General features: G+C 34.4%; 1 protein-coding gene across 2 annotated transcripts in view; it reads left to right on the plus strand.

The window, feature by feature from the left end:
- NUDCD1 (NudC domain containing 1) overlaps nt 1-17,240 on the plus strand; it is a 91,793-nt gene that overhangs the window by 20,221 nt on the left and 54,332 nt on the right. For both annotated transcript variants that reach the window (XM_036830894.1, XM_036830895.1), the window contains exons 3-5: nt 9,209-9,394; nt 13,019-13,199; nt 16,644-16,826. In XM_036830894.1, the coding sequence (XP_036686789.1) occupies nt 9,209-9,394; nt 13,019-13,199; nt 16,644-16,826 (550 nt within the window). The remainder of the gene's footprint in view (nt 1-9,208; nt 9,395-13,018; nt 13,200-16,643; nt 16,827-17,240) is intronic.

A 17,240-nucleotide genomic window follows, 5' to 3' on the forward strand; every position in this document is an offset into this window, starting at 1 on the left:
GTATGGGACTCTCTGCGCTTCCTGGACTTGGGTGGCTATTTCCTTTCCCATGTTAGGGAAGTTTTCAACTATAATCTCTTCATATATTTTCTCGGGTCCTTTCTCTCTTTCTTCTCCTTCTGGGTCCCCTATAATGTGAATGTTGTTGCGTTTAATGTTGTCCCAGAGGTCTCTTAGGCTGTCCTCATTTCTTTTCATTCTTTTTTCGTTGTTCTGTTCTGCAGCAGTGAATTCCACCCTTCTGTCTTCTGGGTCACTTATCCGTTCTTCTGCCTCAGTTACTCTGCTATTGATTCCTTCTAGTGTAGTTTTCATTTCAGTTATTGTATTGTTCATCTCTGTTTGTTCTTTAATTCTTCTAGGTCTTTGTTAAACATTTCTTGCATGTTCTCGATCTTTGCCTCCATTCCTTTTCCGAGGTCCTGGATCATCTTCACCATCATTATTCTGAATTCTTTTTCTTGAAGGTTGCCTATCGCCACTGCATTTAGTTGTTTTTCTGGGGTTTTATCTTGTTCCTTCATCTGGTACATAGCCCTCTGCCTTTTCATCTTGTCCATCTTTCTGTGAATGTGGTTTTTGTTCCACAGGCTGCAGGATTATAGTTCTTCTTGCTTCTGCTGTCTGCCCTCTGGTGGGTGAGGCTATCTCAAAATAATTTTATTTGATAGCTTACTTGACATGAATCAGAGCAAAGACTAATATGTCTCTGATTCCTTTTCCTGTCCTATTGTCTAGCTTCTGTGGACACCTTAGAATAATTTGTTATAGTTCCTTATTTGGTTTAGTCTCTCTTTGCCTGTCTATTGACTCATTAGAGACACTATATACACATACACTCTATATACACTATATACTGGATAGTGTATGCACACAGCCAGATGCCCTATAGACATACATGTGTGCTATATTGCCCATACATGATCATACACATCCATACTCTGCATATGCATAGTTAGCATTTTATTGTGTCTTTTAAATTTAAGGGCTTTTACTTTTTTTTTAAGATTCTGTTATGTTTTGTTTAGAAAGACAAATCTAAAATCTGGATATTCTTTAAGAATATTGACTTATGGAGCCTAACTCAGTCACATAGTCTAATTTAATACTATTCATTCGACATTCAAAATGTTTGTTGAATACCTGCTCTATGTTATGCATTATTGTAGGCAGTGGGAATGCTGCAGTATACAAAGTAAAGTCTCTTCCAGTTTGTTAATTTACAGTAGAATATGAAGAGCTTCCTTCCCTCTCTTCCCCAATTTGAACTTGACATTGAAATAACAACCTCTTTTGTATGTTTGTACATGTTCAAAGCAAGGTACACCTTCCTAAATATAGTGTGCATTTAAATTTGTTTAGTTTCCTGGTAAAATTCGAAAGTTTTTTTTTTTTTTTCCTCTTAGAAAGCAATAAGGAAACCATAATTTAGAATGCATGACTTCTGGGAACGTTTCTACAAGGTGCATTCTTTCCTAGTTCTCAGTTGTCATTCTCATCCATGAATTCTTTTAGCACTTCATATGTATTCTCTTTTTAGCAATTGGATTACAAAGTCCTTGAATTATTTAGTCGAAAGGACATAATACACACTCTAAAAATAGTTTATTAGATCCTCTATCGAAAAGACCTACTGTATACCTATATATACCTTTTTTGTTTTTTTCCCCAACTGTTAAGTGACAACTGTATGTTTGAGTGAGAATCCCCTGACCTGAATGTTAGTTTTTGTAAGTTATATCTCCTGGGCTGGCAGGTGACCTCAGAGAGGAGTCCTCTGGTTTCTTGTCTGAGAAGTATTAAGCCCTGATTGTGGCTTTCTGGGATCCAAAGGAAAGAAAAGAGTTTGTAGTTTTATCTTTTAATATGTGGGGATTTGCTGATTCCTCTGTTTTCTTTCAGTGGTGTTCTTTACCCCTGTACTTAGCTAGGCCTGATGGCCAGAGTCAGTCTAGTTAAAACTTTTATTAGAGAAATCTCCAGTTTTGGGCTAGAGTGGGTAGTTTTTTTTTGTTGGGGAGAATTGGCTTTTTTTTTTTTTTTACCCAAGAACATGGTATATCCTTTCATTTATTTAGATCTTCTTTTATGTCCTTAAGTAAGATTTTTATAGTTTTCCCTTAATCTTATGCTTATTAAGTTTATTCTTGAATATTTTATGGTTTCTGCCTCTCATTAATAGAATATAGTTTTTTCTGTTTTCTTTCCTAGATGCTTATTGATAAAGACTATTTGTTATATAAGCAGTCACCTTATTTGACAATTCAGTAATTTTTACATACTCCAATTTAGGTTTTCAATGTACATAGACAGTTCCATCCTTAGCAAAAGGAAATGGTTTTATCTCTCCTTTTCCAGTATTTATGAAAGTAGAAATAACATTCCTGTGTCATTTCATTTTTGTCTTATTGATGTAGATAGAACCTCTGAGACAATGTTGAATAATAATGTGGACTGCAAGTATCCCTGTTTAGCTTTTGATTTTAATTGTAATGGCTTTTAAATTTACTTAAGAGAATACTTATTGTCAGTTTTAGATAAATAGCTTTTATTGTTCTAAAGTTGCTTCTTTGAGTTTCTGTTTCTATTTAATGTTTTTTTTATGCCTGCTGAATTTTATTGCATGCCTTTTCAGAACCCACCTATTGTTAATGATTGTGTGCCTTTTATTAATTTATCAGTGTAGTGAATTAAATTGATATATTGTAGTTTTAAAATTCCTTGGGGCTTCCCTGGTGGCGCAGTGGTTGAGAGTCTGCCTGTCAGTGCAGGGGACATGGGTTCGAGCCCTGGTCTGGGAAGATCCCACATGCCACGGAGCAACTAAGCCTGTGAGCCACAATTACTGAGCCTGCACATCTGTGGCCTGTGCTCCGCAAAGAGAGAGGCCACGATAGTGAGAGGCCCGCGCACCGCGATGAAGAGTGGCCCCCACTTGCTGCAACTAGAGAAAGCCCTCGCACAGAAATGAAGACCCAACACAGCCGTTAAAACAAACAAACAAACAAACAATCAAAAAGAATCCCCCATTCTTTAAAAAAAAAAAAGATTTCTGCTATAATTCCTATGTCACTAAAATGCATTAAAAAAAATAATAAAATAAAAAAAATAAAATAAAATAACATTCCTTAATTTTATAATTCCTTAAGTTCCTGGAATAAATCATTTTTGGTTAGAGTGTGTTATTCTTTTGATACATTATTGGTTTCTATTTGCTGTCGTTTGTAATATTTGTATTTGTTTTCACAAGTTATATTGGTTTTTGATTTTGATTTTGTTGGTATCTGTCAGATTTTGATTAAAGTTTTGCTGGCTTCCTTGAATTGGAGAGCTTTCTGGAACTGGAATAGTTTCAGATTGGAATAATCTGTTATTATTTTTCTGATCAGCAACAAAGGAAATTGACTTGCTCTTTGAACTGTGTTGGGGGCAGGTGGAGAGTATTGGCTGCTAGATACTCATTGACTTTTTTTAAAGCAGAAAACAGTTCTAATATACATTTTATTGTCTGATGTTTTTTTTTTTTTGAGTCAAAGGCACACGTGCACAAATCCCAGAGAGGTTCTTTTCTTGTGGCTGATTTACAAAAATGACCATCCATGCTAATCTGGACCAAACACTACTGTGGTCAAGATGAAGGCTATAGGGCCCAAGAAAGGAAATCCGCAAGTTGCTTGACCGTTAGATTTTATCAGGAGCCAGCAGGTGGCAGCAGTTCAACACACAGGTTTATAGAGGCATTATACTTCTAAGTCAGTCTAACTTGTGGTTTACAATTGTTAATTTTAGAGAAATGTCAGTTGGGAGGAAGTACAGTTAGGAAGTAGAAAACTCCTTAGGAAAGAAAAAAAAATTGTGTTTTAAAATTTGGTTCTTTATTATTTTGTCATTTTATTATGATATTAGGGCTTATTTTAAAGTAATGTGTTCTGTTTCTTAATATTTAGGGGATTAATTCTGTCCTAATTTATTTTTCCGTTTATCTGAAAAACTGTTTTTGCTACTAAAGAAGAGCGTCATCTTGTGGTGCCTCTTTAAATTGCATGTAAAGATCGAGAGGAGAGTTCCTGGATTCCATTTGAAGCATGCATTTGTGAGGTTGCTTGTTAGTCCAGCTCAGTTGTATGCCAGTGTGTTCTTATCTAGACCTGAATCTAGCTTATTTTCTACAGCTGAATTTATTAATAGGGAGCCAGTAATTTACCTGGTTAAAGAAAAACGAGTGGAGTAAGTTCTTGGAACTGTGTGTGCTTAATGCATTATTGAAAGCTTTGTGGTACATAAAGACGTTACTCAGTCAAATTGCAATTAATTTAAAACACCTTTCCTTAAAGCTTTAGAAAAAAAAAAAAAAAAAAAGGGTGGGGGCAGAAGAAGGAAAAAGGAAGACTTTTTTTTCTTCCGAATAAAGTTAATAGTTATTAATGATAAGAGCCTTTCTCCAGAAAAAGATCACTCCCTTTTAAAAGGGCAAATTTTTAAATGTCAATGTCTAATAATACTAGTAAATGGCATCCTTATTTAATTTAGCTTGACCAGTTTTTTAAACTTGAGTAGTGTTTTCTGTAAATGTACATGTATTAGAAAAATGCTTTGTTAGTTCAGAGCTTGTCTCCTTGTAGCTGTAACTAAGAGATCCCCAAATGGTTTTGAGATGTTTTCATAAATATGTACAGTTTATGAAAACAGTACTTATTTACTGTTGAGTGTCATATATATACAATATGTGGACATTGAGATTTTTGTATTATGTTTTGTTGACTCAGGAATCTAATTAAAATAGTGTGTAATATATTAGCCTGAAAGAAAAACTGAATATGGTAGTTTCGTTCATATTAGGGTTTTTTTTTTGGCGGGGTGGGGAGTTATTCTGTAAGTTGCATTGAGTTCTGGGGTATCATTTGTTTAGAAGAACTTGAGAAGTGTTTTCTTCTCAAGAAAGTGTGGAATACAGGAAAGACCAACTTTTGGAGTGTGGTCAACCAAGATTTGAATATTGGCCCTGCCATTTTCTAGCAGTGGAATTCCAGGCAAATTATTTAATCTTTTTGAACAGAGTTCTTTATCTTCTTAAAGTGGGATAATAATTTCAACTTCATAGGGTTTGGAAATAATTAAATGAGATGGCAAAAAGTCAAAGCACTTAATTTAATACAATACTGTACATTGTAGTCATTCAATAAGTGCTCCATTTATCAATGAAATTTTAATTTTTTTGCAATTCACCTGTGAAATGTTAGAATGATTTTCAACAGCTTTGAACATAGTTACGTTAATTTTTTTTTTGACTGGAGGAAGAAAATGATTGGGTGGGACCAGGACATTATAGATGCTAATTACATAAAGCTTTATTATTAGGACACTGTAAAATTGTTATTGAAGGTTATTCAGAAATAATTTAGTACTCTAATTTACACAAGAAAATATTTTATTGGTACAGTCCGTTTAAAATTAAAATGTACTCTTTGAGAATTAGGTTTCAAAAATCAGGAACATTTAGGTTCTTTCACATAAACTATCATATAACTTTGAGATACTGTATGTTTTCTTTTGCATTTTAATTTAATTAATTGGCTTCACATTTATAAACTTGAATATCTTAATCATTCTACTAGATATTGCACTCATTTATCTGATAATTAGATGCCTAGCAATCTCATTTATGTGGAACCTTGTATTTAAAAGAAGATGGCTTAAAACCACCTTTATAATTTATAGTGGTTTCCTAATAATGCTTCCCTAGATTAGACATAGTGAAGAGCATGTAGTGGAGGAGACCACTAGAAACTTTTACTTTGAAACAACTATTCTGAGGAAGAAGTTCCATTCTATTTTATCTTATTCACATCCTTTAATTATGTATAATACACGTAAATTACTCAATATGAAAAAAAAAAAAAAGTCAAGCAATGTTTTTGAAGCAGTAATGGAAAGTTCTTCTTTACCCCCAATCTCCCTTACCACCAGTTGCAATTTGATCTCATTTTCCTAATAGTATACACTATTAACAGAAGAGCACGTGTCTGTCTACAGCTTACTCTGTGCTGTCATATCACAATGTTTGTTTCAACATACATGGATTTATACATATTCTGCATCTTTTTTCCCAGTTATTATCTTGGTGATCTTTTTGATGTATTGTAAATCTACTTCAGTATATTTAACAGTTATTTGGTATTCCAAAGGATGATTATTCCACAGTTAACCATTCCTCTGCCAGTGCTTTCCAGACAAGGATGCCAGGTACACATCTATAGTTGAACACATTGGATTCATTACTTTTTGCAGCAGAGGAGAATGCATACCATGCGGAACCATAGGGTATCTCAGAAGATGTTAGAAAGGACTTATTGTAGGATTGAGCTTATATTAGATGATTTTGGGGGAGGATTTAAGAAACTGGGGCTTTGCTCTGGATTGGATACTGTTAGGAAACTGGATAATTCCATGATGGATATCTTAATAAGTCTTATCCAGAAGGAGGGAAGAAGACTGGGCCAAGGCTCAAGCTGTGGTTAGTAATATTGACATGGATTAGGGTCCTGTTTGTAGCTTTGACAATGTTCCTGTTTTATCCGTGTTCAGATGCCATTACAGGGTGATGCTGTTTTTGTCTTGTTCTGTTACGGTGACAGAGGTCACACAGTGGCCTTGTCTGATGATGATGTTCTGTGGAATTGTTTATGTTCATCAGGAGAACGTAGCTGTTAGTGTCACCAGCTCATAGCAAAACCAAGGCCTAGCTGATACTACCAGGCTAGCACTGGGATGTCAAGGGCTGCTATTTTCTTACTTACTGTTGATAAACAGCTAGGTTGCATCTTAGTTTTTATTGACACAGTTTTTCATTTTCATTGTTAAAATAAACATTCTCGTGATATGGATCTTAGTGTACATGTGCAAGTATTCTTATAAATTCCTAGAAGTGGAATTACATTAAATGGTATATAATGCATCATAAAATTGGATTTATAATCATTGCTGAAAGCCTATACTTATTTCTATTCCCACCAGCAGGGCACCTTAGCCAAGAATAGACATTAACAGTCTGAAATTTTTTTTTTTCTGGCTAATAGAGATATCTTATTATTTTAATCATATTTTTTTTTTACTAGTGAGTTTGAGCATTTTGCTCGTTTTTTTTTAAACCATAGTTTTCCTGTTCGTATTCTTTTCCCATTAAAATATTTTTAATAACCTTGTCTTGCTTGTTGAGTTTTAAGGGTACTTTGTATGTTATAGATATTAGTACTGCTTTATATTTGTGGCAAGTATTTCTCTCCCTACCTCCTACATGTCTTTTATTTACATAGGAAGGCTTTCTCCACCTTGAGATTATTAAAACATTATTAATCTTCTAACACAGTTATTTTACTTTTCCCTTAAGACATTTATTTTATTAATCTATCTGGAGTAAGGAATATTTTTGTGTAATTTTTTTCCTAAAGATCCCTAGTGTTCCACTGTCATTTGTTGACTAGTCCATTTCCTTCACAATAATTGGAAATACCGCATCATGTTCTAAATGCCTACGTAGACATCAGCCTGCAGTAAAATTTCTCTTACTTGCCTTCACTTAACTAACTGGATTAACTGATATTCTCTATTCTCTTTGAATAACATACTGACTGAAGACCACCGTAAGCTTAATGTTTATTGCCAGTAGGCTACTCAGTACTATGCTGTTACAATTCTGTTTCTGTTAGTTGAGCTTTACATCACTAATACCCAGATTTTGTCATTCTAAAAACTTTATGCCAGCTGTGTTTGTCGTTGCATTTTCATTATTTAATGCAATATTATGTAAATCAGTAAAATATGAGTACAAAAAGAAGGAAAGTTGCTGTTTTAAAGAAAATTGCATGCTTTAGAAAGAAACAGTGGGTCACTAAAAAACTTGAGGCTAATAAGGACACAGTTTACTTAAATTTTTTTAATATGTACATATATTGATCTAAACAGTTCTAGGAGCAGGGAATGATATACATGAGTCAAGGATTATTTTTGTACTGCAGGAAAACCTGCTAACTAAAAACTAAAACAACAATAAAAAATTGAGGGCTTCCCTGGTGGCGCAGTGGTTAAGAATCTGCCTGCCAATGCAGGGGACACGGGTTCGAGCCCTGGTGCGGGAAGATCCCACATGCTGCAGAGCAACTAAGCTCGTGCACCACAACTATTGAGCCTGCGCTCTAGAACCCGAGAGCCACAACTACTGAAGCCTGTGCACCTAGAGCCTGTGCTCCACAACAAGAGAAGCCACCGCAACAAAAAGTGGCTCCCGCTCACCACAGCTAGAGAAAGCCTGCGCGCAGCAACAAAGACCCAACGCAGCCGAAAATAAAATAAATCAAATGAATAAATTTTAAAAAAATTAATTGAATTGAATACAGTTTGGTGTATGAGAGGAAGTTTATTTTCTCAGTTGTAGCCCTTTTTATATGTTTTCTTGTAAAACATTTTAATGATGTGTAATCCATATCTTAAAACTTTATATTGTAAGGACATATATACAGTAAAAATGTGTCAACAAAAACCCAAGTTGTTATTAGCATAATAACAGCATTTTCATACCACAGGAATGTCCATGTAGGCATTTAGAATATGATGCAGTATTTCCAATTAGTTAAAAATACTGATCATTAATTTTAAACTTGAGAAGAATGAAGTCTAGATTACTGCATTGTATTAGTTATCTGCCATATTGCTATGTAACAACTTACTTCAGAGCTTAGTGACTTGAAACAAATGTTTGTCATCTCACAGTTTCAGTGAGAAATCAGAGTGGCTTAGCTGGGTGGTTCTGTTCCAGGGTTTCTCAAGAGAATGTAGCCAAGGTGTCAGCCGAGACTGCAGTGATCTGAAGGCTTTACTAGGGCTAAAGTGTACACTCCCAAAATGATTCACTCACAGGGTGCTGGTTTTTGTCAGGAGCCCTCACTTCCTCCTCATGTGTGTCTGCCATGTGCACTCCAAGAGAAAGCAAGATAGAAGATGTAAAGTCTTTTATGACCGAGTCCGAGAAGTCACATACCGTCACTTTTATTTCTTAGAAGTGAGTCAGTGGGACAGCTCACACTGAAAGGCAGGGGAATTAGGCACCTACTCTTGAAGAGGAGCGTAACCAGTGCACTGAAGATATTTATTCTGTGTGTGTATGGGTCACGGAGAGGGAGGGATTCATTTATAATGTTTGGCTTCTTTTTAGGACACTGCCTTAGGAAAACCACGAGAGGTGTTTCGACTTCCTACAGATTTGATAGCATATGACGATCGCCTTTGCGCATCCATCCATTTCACATCTTCTACTTGGGTTACCTTGTCAGATGGAACTGGAAGATTGTATCTCATTGGAACGGGTGAACGTGGAAATAGTGCTTCTGAAAAATGGGAGGTGAGTTGTTTTTTTGTTTTCTTTAGACTTAGCAAAGTCTGGAAAGTATATGCAAATTAGATCTTAATGATTTTGAAATAACACTTTTAGGGATAGTTTACATGTGACCTCTTGATTTTTATAATATATAATGTTTCGGATATCTTTTTAAGTTAAATTATAAAATGTATACCTTTTATGAAACTGATATATTAGCTATTCCTGTTTTGATCTGGGGTGCGTGCAGTTGTCAAGAATTGCATTTGTTTTTCAGCAAATACCTATTGAGTGCTTTATAAGTGTAAAGCAGTAAGTACACTAAGCAATGATGTTGCCACCTTCTTCTTCTTGAAGAGTTGGCCAGAAAATTGCATTGTCATGTCTTTTCTCCTCTACTCTTGTTTTATTTGCTAGTATGTTTAAGGGCCCAGCACACTGCTGCACCACTCTGCTAACTGTCTGGTATGTTTAAACTGGTCAAATAGTAACTTTACCAGAGTATTCCCGACTTAGAAAAATATACTGTAGCATAAATAACTATAGTTATGTACCAGTCTCCAAGATATCATTTTTACTTCAGTTTTTTAAAAACAATGTAACAGACTTAAATCTGAGGGGCAGGTGTTAGGATTTTAATAGTAATAAATATGGAATTATTTTTTCTAGAGCCACAGTTTTTGAAGGTAGAAAAGTATGACACTGAGTTGTGCTAATAAGTATAATGTGATATTGCTACTGTCTAAATCTCAGCAGGTGGCCTTTCGTTCTGGGTAGCTAAAGCGATATGAATTTAATATTTTACAACTTATAAAATATTTTTATCAGACCAACAGATGCCTACAAAGACCAGGCTTTAATTATTTGAGAAAAACCAAGAAGGCCTTAGTGGTTTACCTTTCTTACTAAGTTATACCAAATGCTGTACTACCAAATTGTAGTATGTTCAAAAAACTAAACAAAAAACACAGTAAATTATCAGAACAACAATAGCCTGTTTATAGGGGGACTTTGTAGTCACAGTTTCAAATAGTTATTGAACGTTGTGACATTTTCTGTTCTGGCCTCCAGTAATAAATTTTTTTTTTTTTTTTTGCTGAGGCGATGTGGTATATAGCACAGCTACCTGAAATAGTTGGAAGGAATTTGGAAAATGATGGGCAGGAGAGAGATGAATGAGAATTTATCTGTTATCAAGCCGTGTGGATTCTGTTGGTTTTCAGTAGTAAGAAGCACACTGACCTTGTTCACCTTCAGATTAAAAATAACACCACATATTCCACCAGAAGGAAATTCATATGTGTTTATATTTCATTTGGTTTCTGCTGTGTATATCTCCTTGGTACATATTAGGCCTTCAATAATATTTTTTAAATGAATTAAAAATTTAAATTTACTCCATCCTCTTCAGTATTTGTACTCTCATAATGAAATCAGCACTCTCTGGGGAGGTGGGGGGAGTGGGAAAGGGATGGGACTTGGGCATTACTGAGGTGGGAGGAATACTGTGGGATATTGGTCACTTTGAGAGAAATAACTCAGTAGAGTTTCGAGACTTTGGGGGAATTGGTGTAAGAGAGGAGGCTAAAGGTGAGCATGATGGGGGCATGGTAGGGCCTAAGGGGGCCCAGCAAGCGTGGTGGTGATGACTCAAATGTAGAAAGAGAAATAAAAGAAGGCAAGGAAGACTGCCTGTTTCCAAATGTGTGGCCTCTAATGTGATGGGGGTGCTATATATCAACAATATCACAGTTGATTTGCTAGGTTTGTTCAGAAGACTGGAAACTTCAGCCTAAGAATTTTTAAGAGTCCAGACATCTACTCCTCTGGTCTCATTCCAGTCCCTTTCACTCACATGAGAGAGAAAGAAAAGGAAACAGTAAACTGGCTACTTGTGCTTGGCAAAACTTTCCATTTTTCCTTCCTACGGTTTATTTCTTCTTGTCCCCCAAACAAAAGCAGAACCCAGTCAACCAACTAAAAAACCGTGTCTGTCATCTCTGTTTTGGGTATTTGAGGTTGGTTTTTTTTTCCCCCCCTGCTTATGGAAGACTTTAGAGTGGATTTCAGACCTCTACTATTCGAATAATTTTGGCAGAGTTGCTCAAACGCAAAGAGAAAATGATGACATTTAAAGCACACTTTTTCTTTTATTTTTTATTGAAGTATAGTTAACTTACAATGTTTTGTTAGTTTCTGGTATACAGCAAAGTGATTCAGTTTTACATATATGTATTCTTTTTCATATTCTTTTCCATTATAGTTTATTACAAGATACTGAATATGTTCCCTATGCTATACAGTAGGATCTTGTTGTTTATCTGTTTTATATATAGTAGTTTGTATCTGCAATCCCAAACTCCTGATTTATCCCTCTTCCCCTTTGGTAGCCGTAAGTTTGTTTTCTATGTCTGAGTCTGTTTCTGTTTTGTAAGTAAGTTCATTTGTATCATATTTTAGATTCCACATATAAGTGATATCATATGGTATTTGTCTTTCTCTGTCTGACTTACTTCACTTAGTATGATATTCTCTAGGTCCATCCATGTTGCTGCAGATGGCATTATTTCATTCTTTTTTATGGCTGAGTAGTATTCCATTGTATGTATACCACATCTTCTTTATCCATTCATCTGTCAATAGACATTTAGATTGCTTCCATGTCTTGGCTGTTGTAAACAGTGCTGCTGTGAACATTGGGGTAAAGCACATTTTTCTTTATAAGGCTTTCAGGTAGGAGCTGATATGAGGGGATTCCAGATAATGGGTTTAAAAAGAATAAAAAAGCTAATTTTTGTCTCTCAGATTAGTATTCAACTATTTATTTTTTCATTTATTTGAAAAGCTTGTTTAGAAATTAGTCTTAAAACCTCTTCTATTTGGTATTTAATAAAAATATAATAGTCTTTTAGATTATGTGTTTGTCTTATAAAAAGAATTTGATAGGATTTTGTGTGTCTTTGCATAATGTTTTGATTTGCTTTTTAAAAAGAAACTTCAGTATTTAAATAGAGTTGGTGGAATTATACCTTTTAAATGTAAGTGGGCACTTTTGTTTTTGAAGAGTAAGAAAGTTTTTGTGATTTGTTCTCTAATTCCTTTGACTCTTACCTTTGTAAATTTCCAGAAAACAAAGAACAACAAACCAAACCAAAAACAAAAGGAAAAAAAGCATACACACACACACTCACAGACACACATGAACGGTATTCAGAAACTAAGAGGAAGAAAGCAGAAATAAATCAGAGATGAGACGGGAAGAGATGCAGTAATGCATATTGACTTGCTCATGTCCTGTACAGAACATTCTTTTCACTTGACAGTTCTTTTCTAGAAGATTGCTTTTAATTCCCTTTCTCCTTTAGATGCTGTTTGGATGCCCTGTTGTTTTCTTTGTTTTTAAGCCAAGAGTACTGATCAGTTTTCTCTGTTAAACAATTAGATATTTTCCAGAAGTTCTTTCTTCAAGCAATATGATTTAAACTTGTAAGCTTTATTTAAGGGCATTTTTCATTTTTGTATCCTTGTAGTAAATATGGATAGTATCCGAGTTATTTGTTGGATTGTCAGAATTCTGTGTATTTCCTCTGTGCTGTATACATTCATGTAATACATTTTTGTGAGTGTCATCTTCTTTCTTTTTTGAAGATTATGTTTAATGAAGAGCTTGGAAATCCTTTTATCATAATTCACAGTATCTCATTGCTGAAAGCTGAAGAACATTCGATAGCTACCCTGCTTCTTCGAATAGAGAGAGAGGAATTGGATATGAAAGGAAGTGGTTTCTGTGTTTCCTTGGAGTGGGTCACTATTAGTAAGAAAAATAAAGGTAAAACATAACAAAAATCTGATCTCTCTGTAGTGGTTGCCATAATTTAGTAGGTTTTGAAATGCAAAGCAGTTCCTGTAAATGCTATTTGCTTTTTCTTAGGCACTGTGTTATGATTCTGGTACCTGCCACCCAGTGGAATGAATATTTATAGATAGTTTCTCCTTAGGTATGGATTATAAAAAAATAGTAATGTGCTTCCATAGTCAGATGTGCCTTTTTGTGTAAAAGGAGACACTATTACATACTTTTGGAATAATTTAAGTGTATATTTTTAATATATACAAAAGTATATGTTAATATGTGTGTATATATATATATACATATACACACACACACATATATACACATATATACACATACACACACATATACACACAAGATTTGTTCTTCGAAATATTTAATGTAATTTGTTTTTTCTTCCCAGTGTTGTAGTTTTATCTCTGGAGGAACACAGTAACTGAAAACTTTAGATTACGTGTTGGAAAGTTTCTGTAAAGGGCTAGATGGTAACCATTTGGCTTATATCATAACTACTCAACTATGATGTTGTGGTGCAAGAGCAGCCACAGATGAATGCATAAATGAATGAGTACAGCTGTATTCTGGTGTTTATGGACACTGACATTTGAATTTTATATAATTTTACATGTATTTAAATATTCTTTTGATTTTTTGTGAACGACTTAAAAATATAAAATTCATTCTTTGGCTCACAACTTTCTTTTCTTAATATCTCAGTTCCTCTTGTCCCTGAATTACTAATATAATTGTGTTACTTTTTATTTTCCCTGAACATTACAGAGCAGTGTTATATTTCTAAACTCTTTTGAGTGGAACATTTGATAAGTTATATTTTATGGTCAAGTAAGTTTGAAAATGTGGGCATTCGATATCCCCATTTCACATTAAGCATATTCAAGTTTCTAGAAATTTTGAGTAGAAAAAATTTAATTTTGACCCAGCATTTCCCAACCCATTTAGCCATGGAATAATTCACTTGAGACCTACTGTTTTCCATCCCACACATGTTGGGAATAACCATCCTATAAAATATACAGTGTCTAAGTTTGGGTCTTTAGAGGCAGCTAGAACTCTGCTGTGCATGTACCTGTGCAGGAAACATAGGAGTTTTTATTTCATTCATGAAATGAAAAGTCTATTGCTAAATATGTATGAAGTGAATGTGTGAATGTAGGTGAGGATTTAGAGAAAAAACACTGACAGATGTTTTAGAACAGATTGTATTATTATGTATGTATATGTGTTATTATGTGTAACTCATGACATTGAGTTATGATTTTTGACTACTCATTGTGAAGCACTACCCACTGTAATAAAAATTTGTTACCCACAGTAACAATAAAGTAAAGGTACGGACTCAACTGAAATGTTTGGGTACTTCTTAAAGCAAAAAACAAAAACAAAAACAAAAAACCCTTATTTTCATAGGATAAATTCAGTTAATTTACCAGAAACTTTCAGAATACAGTTAATTGTTCATATCTTAAAAATTCTAAGTACAATTATTTATATTTGATTATAGTAGGCAGATAGATCTATATCTGAATATGTAAAAAATCATTTCTACCATAAACATATTTCGTTTTAAGAAAACCCCTTATCAGTAGCTAGAATGGGAAGAAAATAGTCCACACCACACTTTTTCTGGTATCATCAGTGTGTAGCTTTTTTCAGAAGACACTTATCATATACTGGCTGAGAAAGTAGACAGGCTGTAGTCAAGGAACGGGTAGATTTTTCAGAGGTTGATGTTTCAGGTAAGTCAGTCACTTTTAGGATTTAGAGCACTGCTCTCCAATAGAAATTTTTCCGAAATGGACGTGTTTATATGTGAGCCACTCAGTGTGATAGCAGCTATCCATGTGTGGCTTTTGAGCACTTGAAGTGTGGCTAGTGTGACTGAGGAATTGAATTTCAAATTTTACTTAATTTTAATTAAATAGCTACTCTGGCTAGTGGCTACCACATTGGACACCACAATCTAGAACATATTTCATCAGACCCAGTATTTTTTTTTTAACATCTTTATTGGAGTATAATTGCTTTACAGTGGTGTGCTAGTTTCTGCTTTATAGCAAAGTGAATCAGCTATACATATACATATATCCCCATATCTCCTCCCTCTTGCATCTCCCTCCCACCCTCCCTATCCCACCCCTCTAGGTGGTCACAAAGCACCAAGCTGATCTCCCTGTGCTATGCGGCTGCTTCCCACTAGCTATCTATTTCACATTTGGTAGTATATATATGTCCATGCCACTCTCTCACTTCGTCCCAGCTTACCCTTCCTCCTCCCCATGTCCTCAAGTCCAGTCTCTACATCTGCATCTTTATTCCTGTCCTGCCCCTAGGTTCATGAGAACCATTTTTTTTTGATTCCATATATATGTGTTAGCATATGGTATTTGTTTTTCTCTTTCTGACTTACTTCACTCGGTATGACAGACTTTAGGTCCATCCACATCACTACAAATAACTCAGTTTCATTTCTTTTTATGGCAGAGTAATATTCCATTGTATATATGTGCCCCATCTTCTTTATCCATTCATCTGTCAGTGGACACTTAAGTTGCTTCCATGTCCTGGCTGTTGTAAACAGAGCTGCAGTGAACATTGTGGTACATGACTCTTTTTGAATTATGGTTTTCTCAGGGTATATGCCCAGTAGTGGGATTGCTGGGTCGTATGGTAGTTCTGTTTTTAGTTTTTTAAGGAACCTCCATACTGTTCTCCATAGTGGCTGTATCAATTTATAGTCCCACCAACAGTGCAAGAGGGTTCCCTTTTCTCCACACCCTCTCCAGCATTTATTGTTTGTAGATTTTTTGATGATGGCCATTCTGACTGTTGTGAAGTGATACCTCATTGTAGTTTTGATTTGCATTTCTCTAATGATTAGTGATGTTGAACATCCTTTCATGTGTTTGTTGGCAATCTGTATATCTTCTTTGGAGAAATGTCTATTTAGGTCTTCTACCCATTTTTGGATTGGGTTGTTTGTTTTTTTTAATATTGAGCTGCATGAGCTGGTAAATTTTGGAGATTAATCCTTTGTCAGTTGCTTCATTAGCAAATATTTTCTCCCATTCTGAGGGTTGTCTTTTCGTCTTGTTTATGGTTTCCTTTGCTGTGCAAAAGCTTTTAAGTTTCATTAGGTCCCATTTGTTTATTTTTGTTTTTATTTCCATTTCTCTAGGAGGTGCAAACCCAGTATTTTAAAATAGGGATTTATTTACAGAATATTAGGTTGTAAATTTTTTTTATCCTTTTTAAAAAATGTACCTAATAGCGTACTTTTTAATAGTACATTTAAAATATTTAGTTTAAATTAGAATTAATATACAAATATATTCAAATATTTTTATTATATAGTTTTTTATTTGTAATTTTTTTGTTCTAAAATGCTTTATTTTCTTACAGATAAAAGAAAATATGAAATTACTAAGCGTAATATTCTCCATGGAAAGTCAGTGCCCCACTATGCCGCTATTGAGCCTGATGGGAATGGTCTAATGATTGTCTCTTACAAGTCCTTTACATTTGTTCAAGTTGGTCAAAATCTTGAAGAAAGTAAGGATGAAGACATGTCAGAGAAAATCAAAGGTAATTTTACTTCGAATATCCATAGAGCTCCTGTGTAAAATATATCTGATTTGTCCTCCCAGCTAGGTTATGAGTTTTACCAGGTCAAGATAGGTGCTTAATTTTTCTTTATTTTCCTTTATATTTCCCAGAATGGTCTTTTATAAAATATACCACCTAAGTAGTGTGAACTGTTCAATTTAATACTTTTGTAATTAACCAAAAATGTTTTTAAAACCTATATATTATCTTACCTGATTAGATATTTAATAAATACTTATTGAATGAATAAACAAATACTAATGTCTACTTGTTGTTGGTGTTTGAAAATCCAGCATGTTAGTATTGTCAATAATAATTTTTAAAGATAAGCTAACCTCTGTTCATTATAGGTGTCCTAATTACATGTTCTTATCTTTCATACTAAACTGAAAG

The sequence above is a fragment of the Balaenoptera musculus genome, chromosome 17 (genome assembly GCF_009873245.2).
Source record: "Balaenoptera musculus isolate JJ_BM4_2016_0621 chromosome 17, mBalMus1.pri.v3, whole genome shotgun sequence".
Lineage (NCBI taxonomy): Eukaryota > Metazoa > Chordata > Mammalia > Artiodactyla > Balaenopteridae > Balaenoptera > Balaenoptera musculus.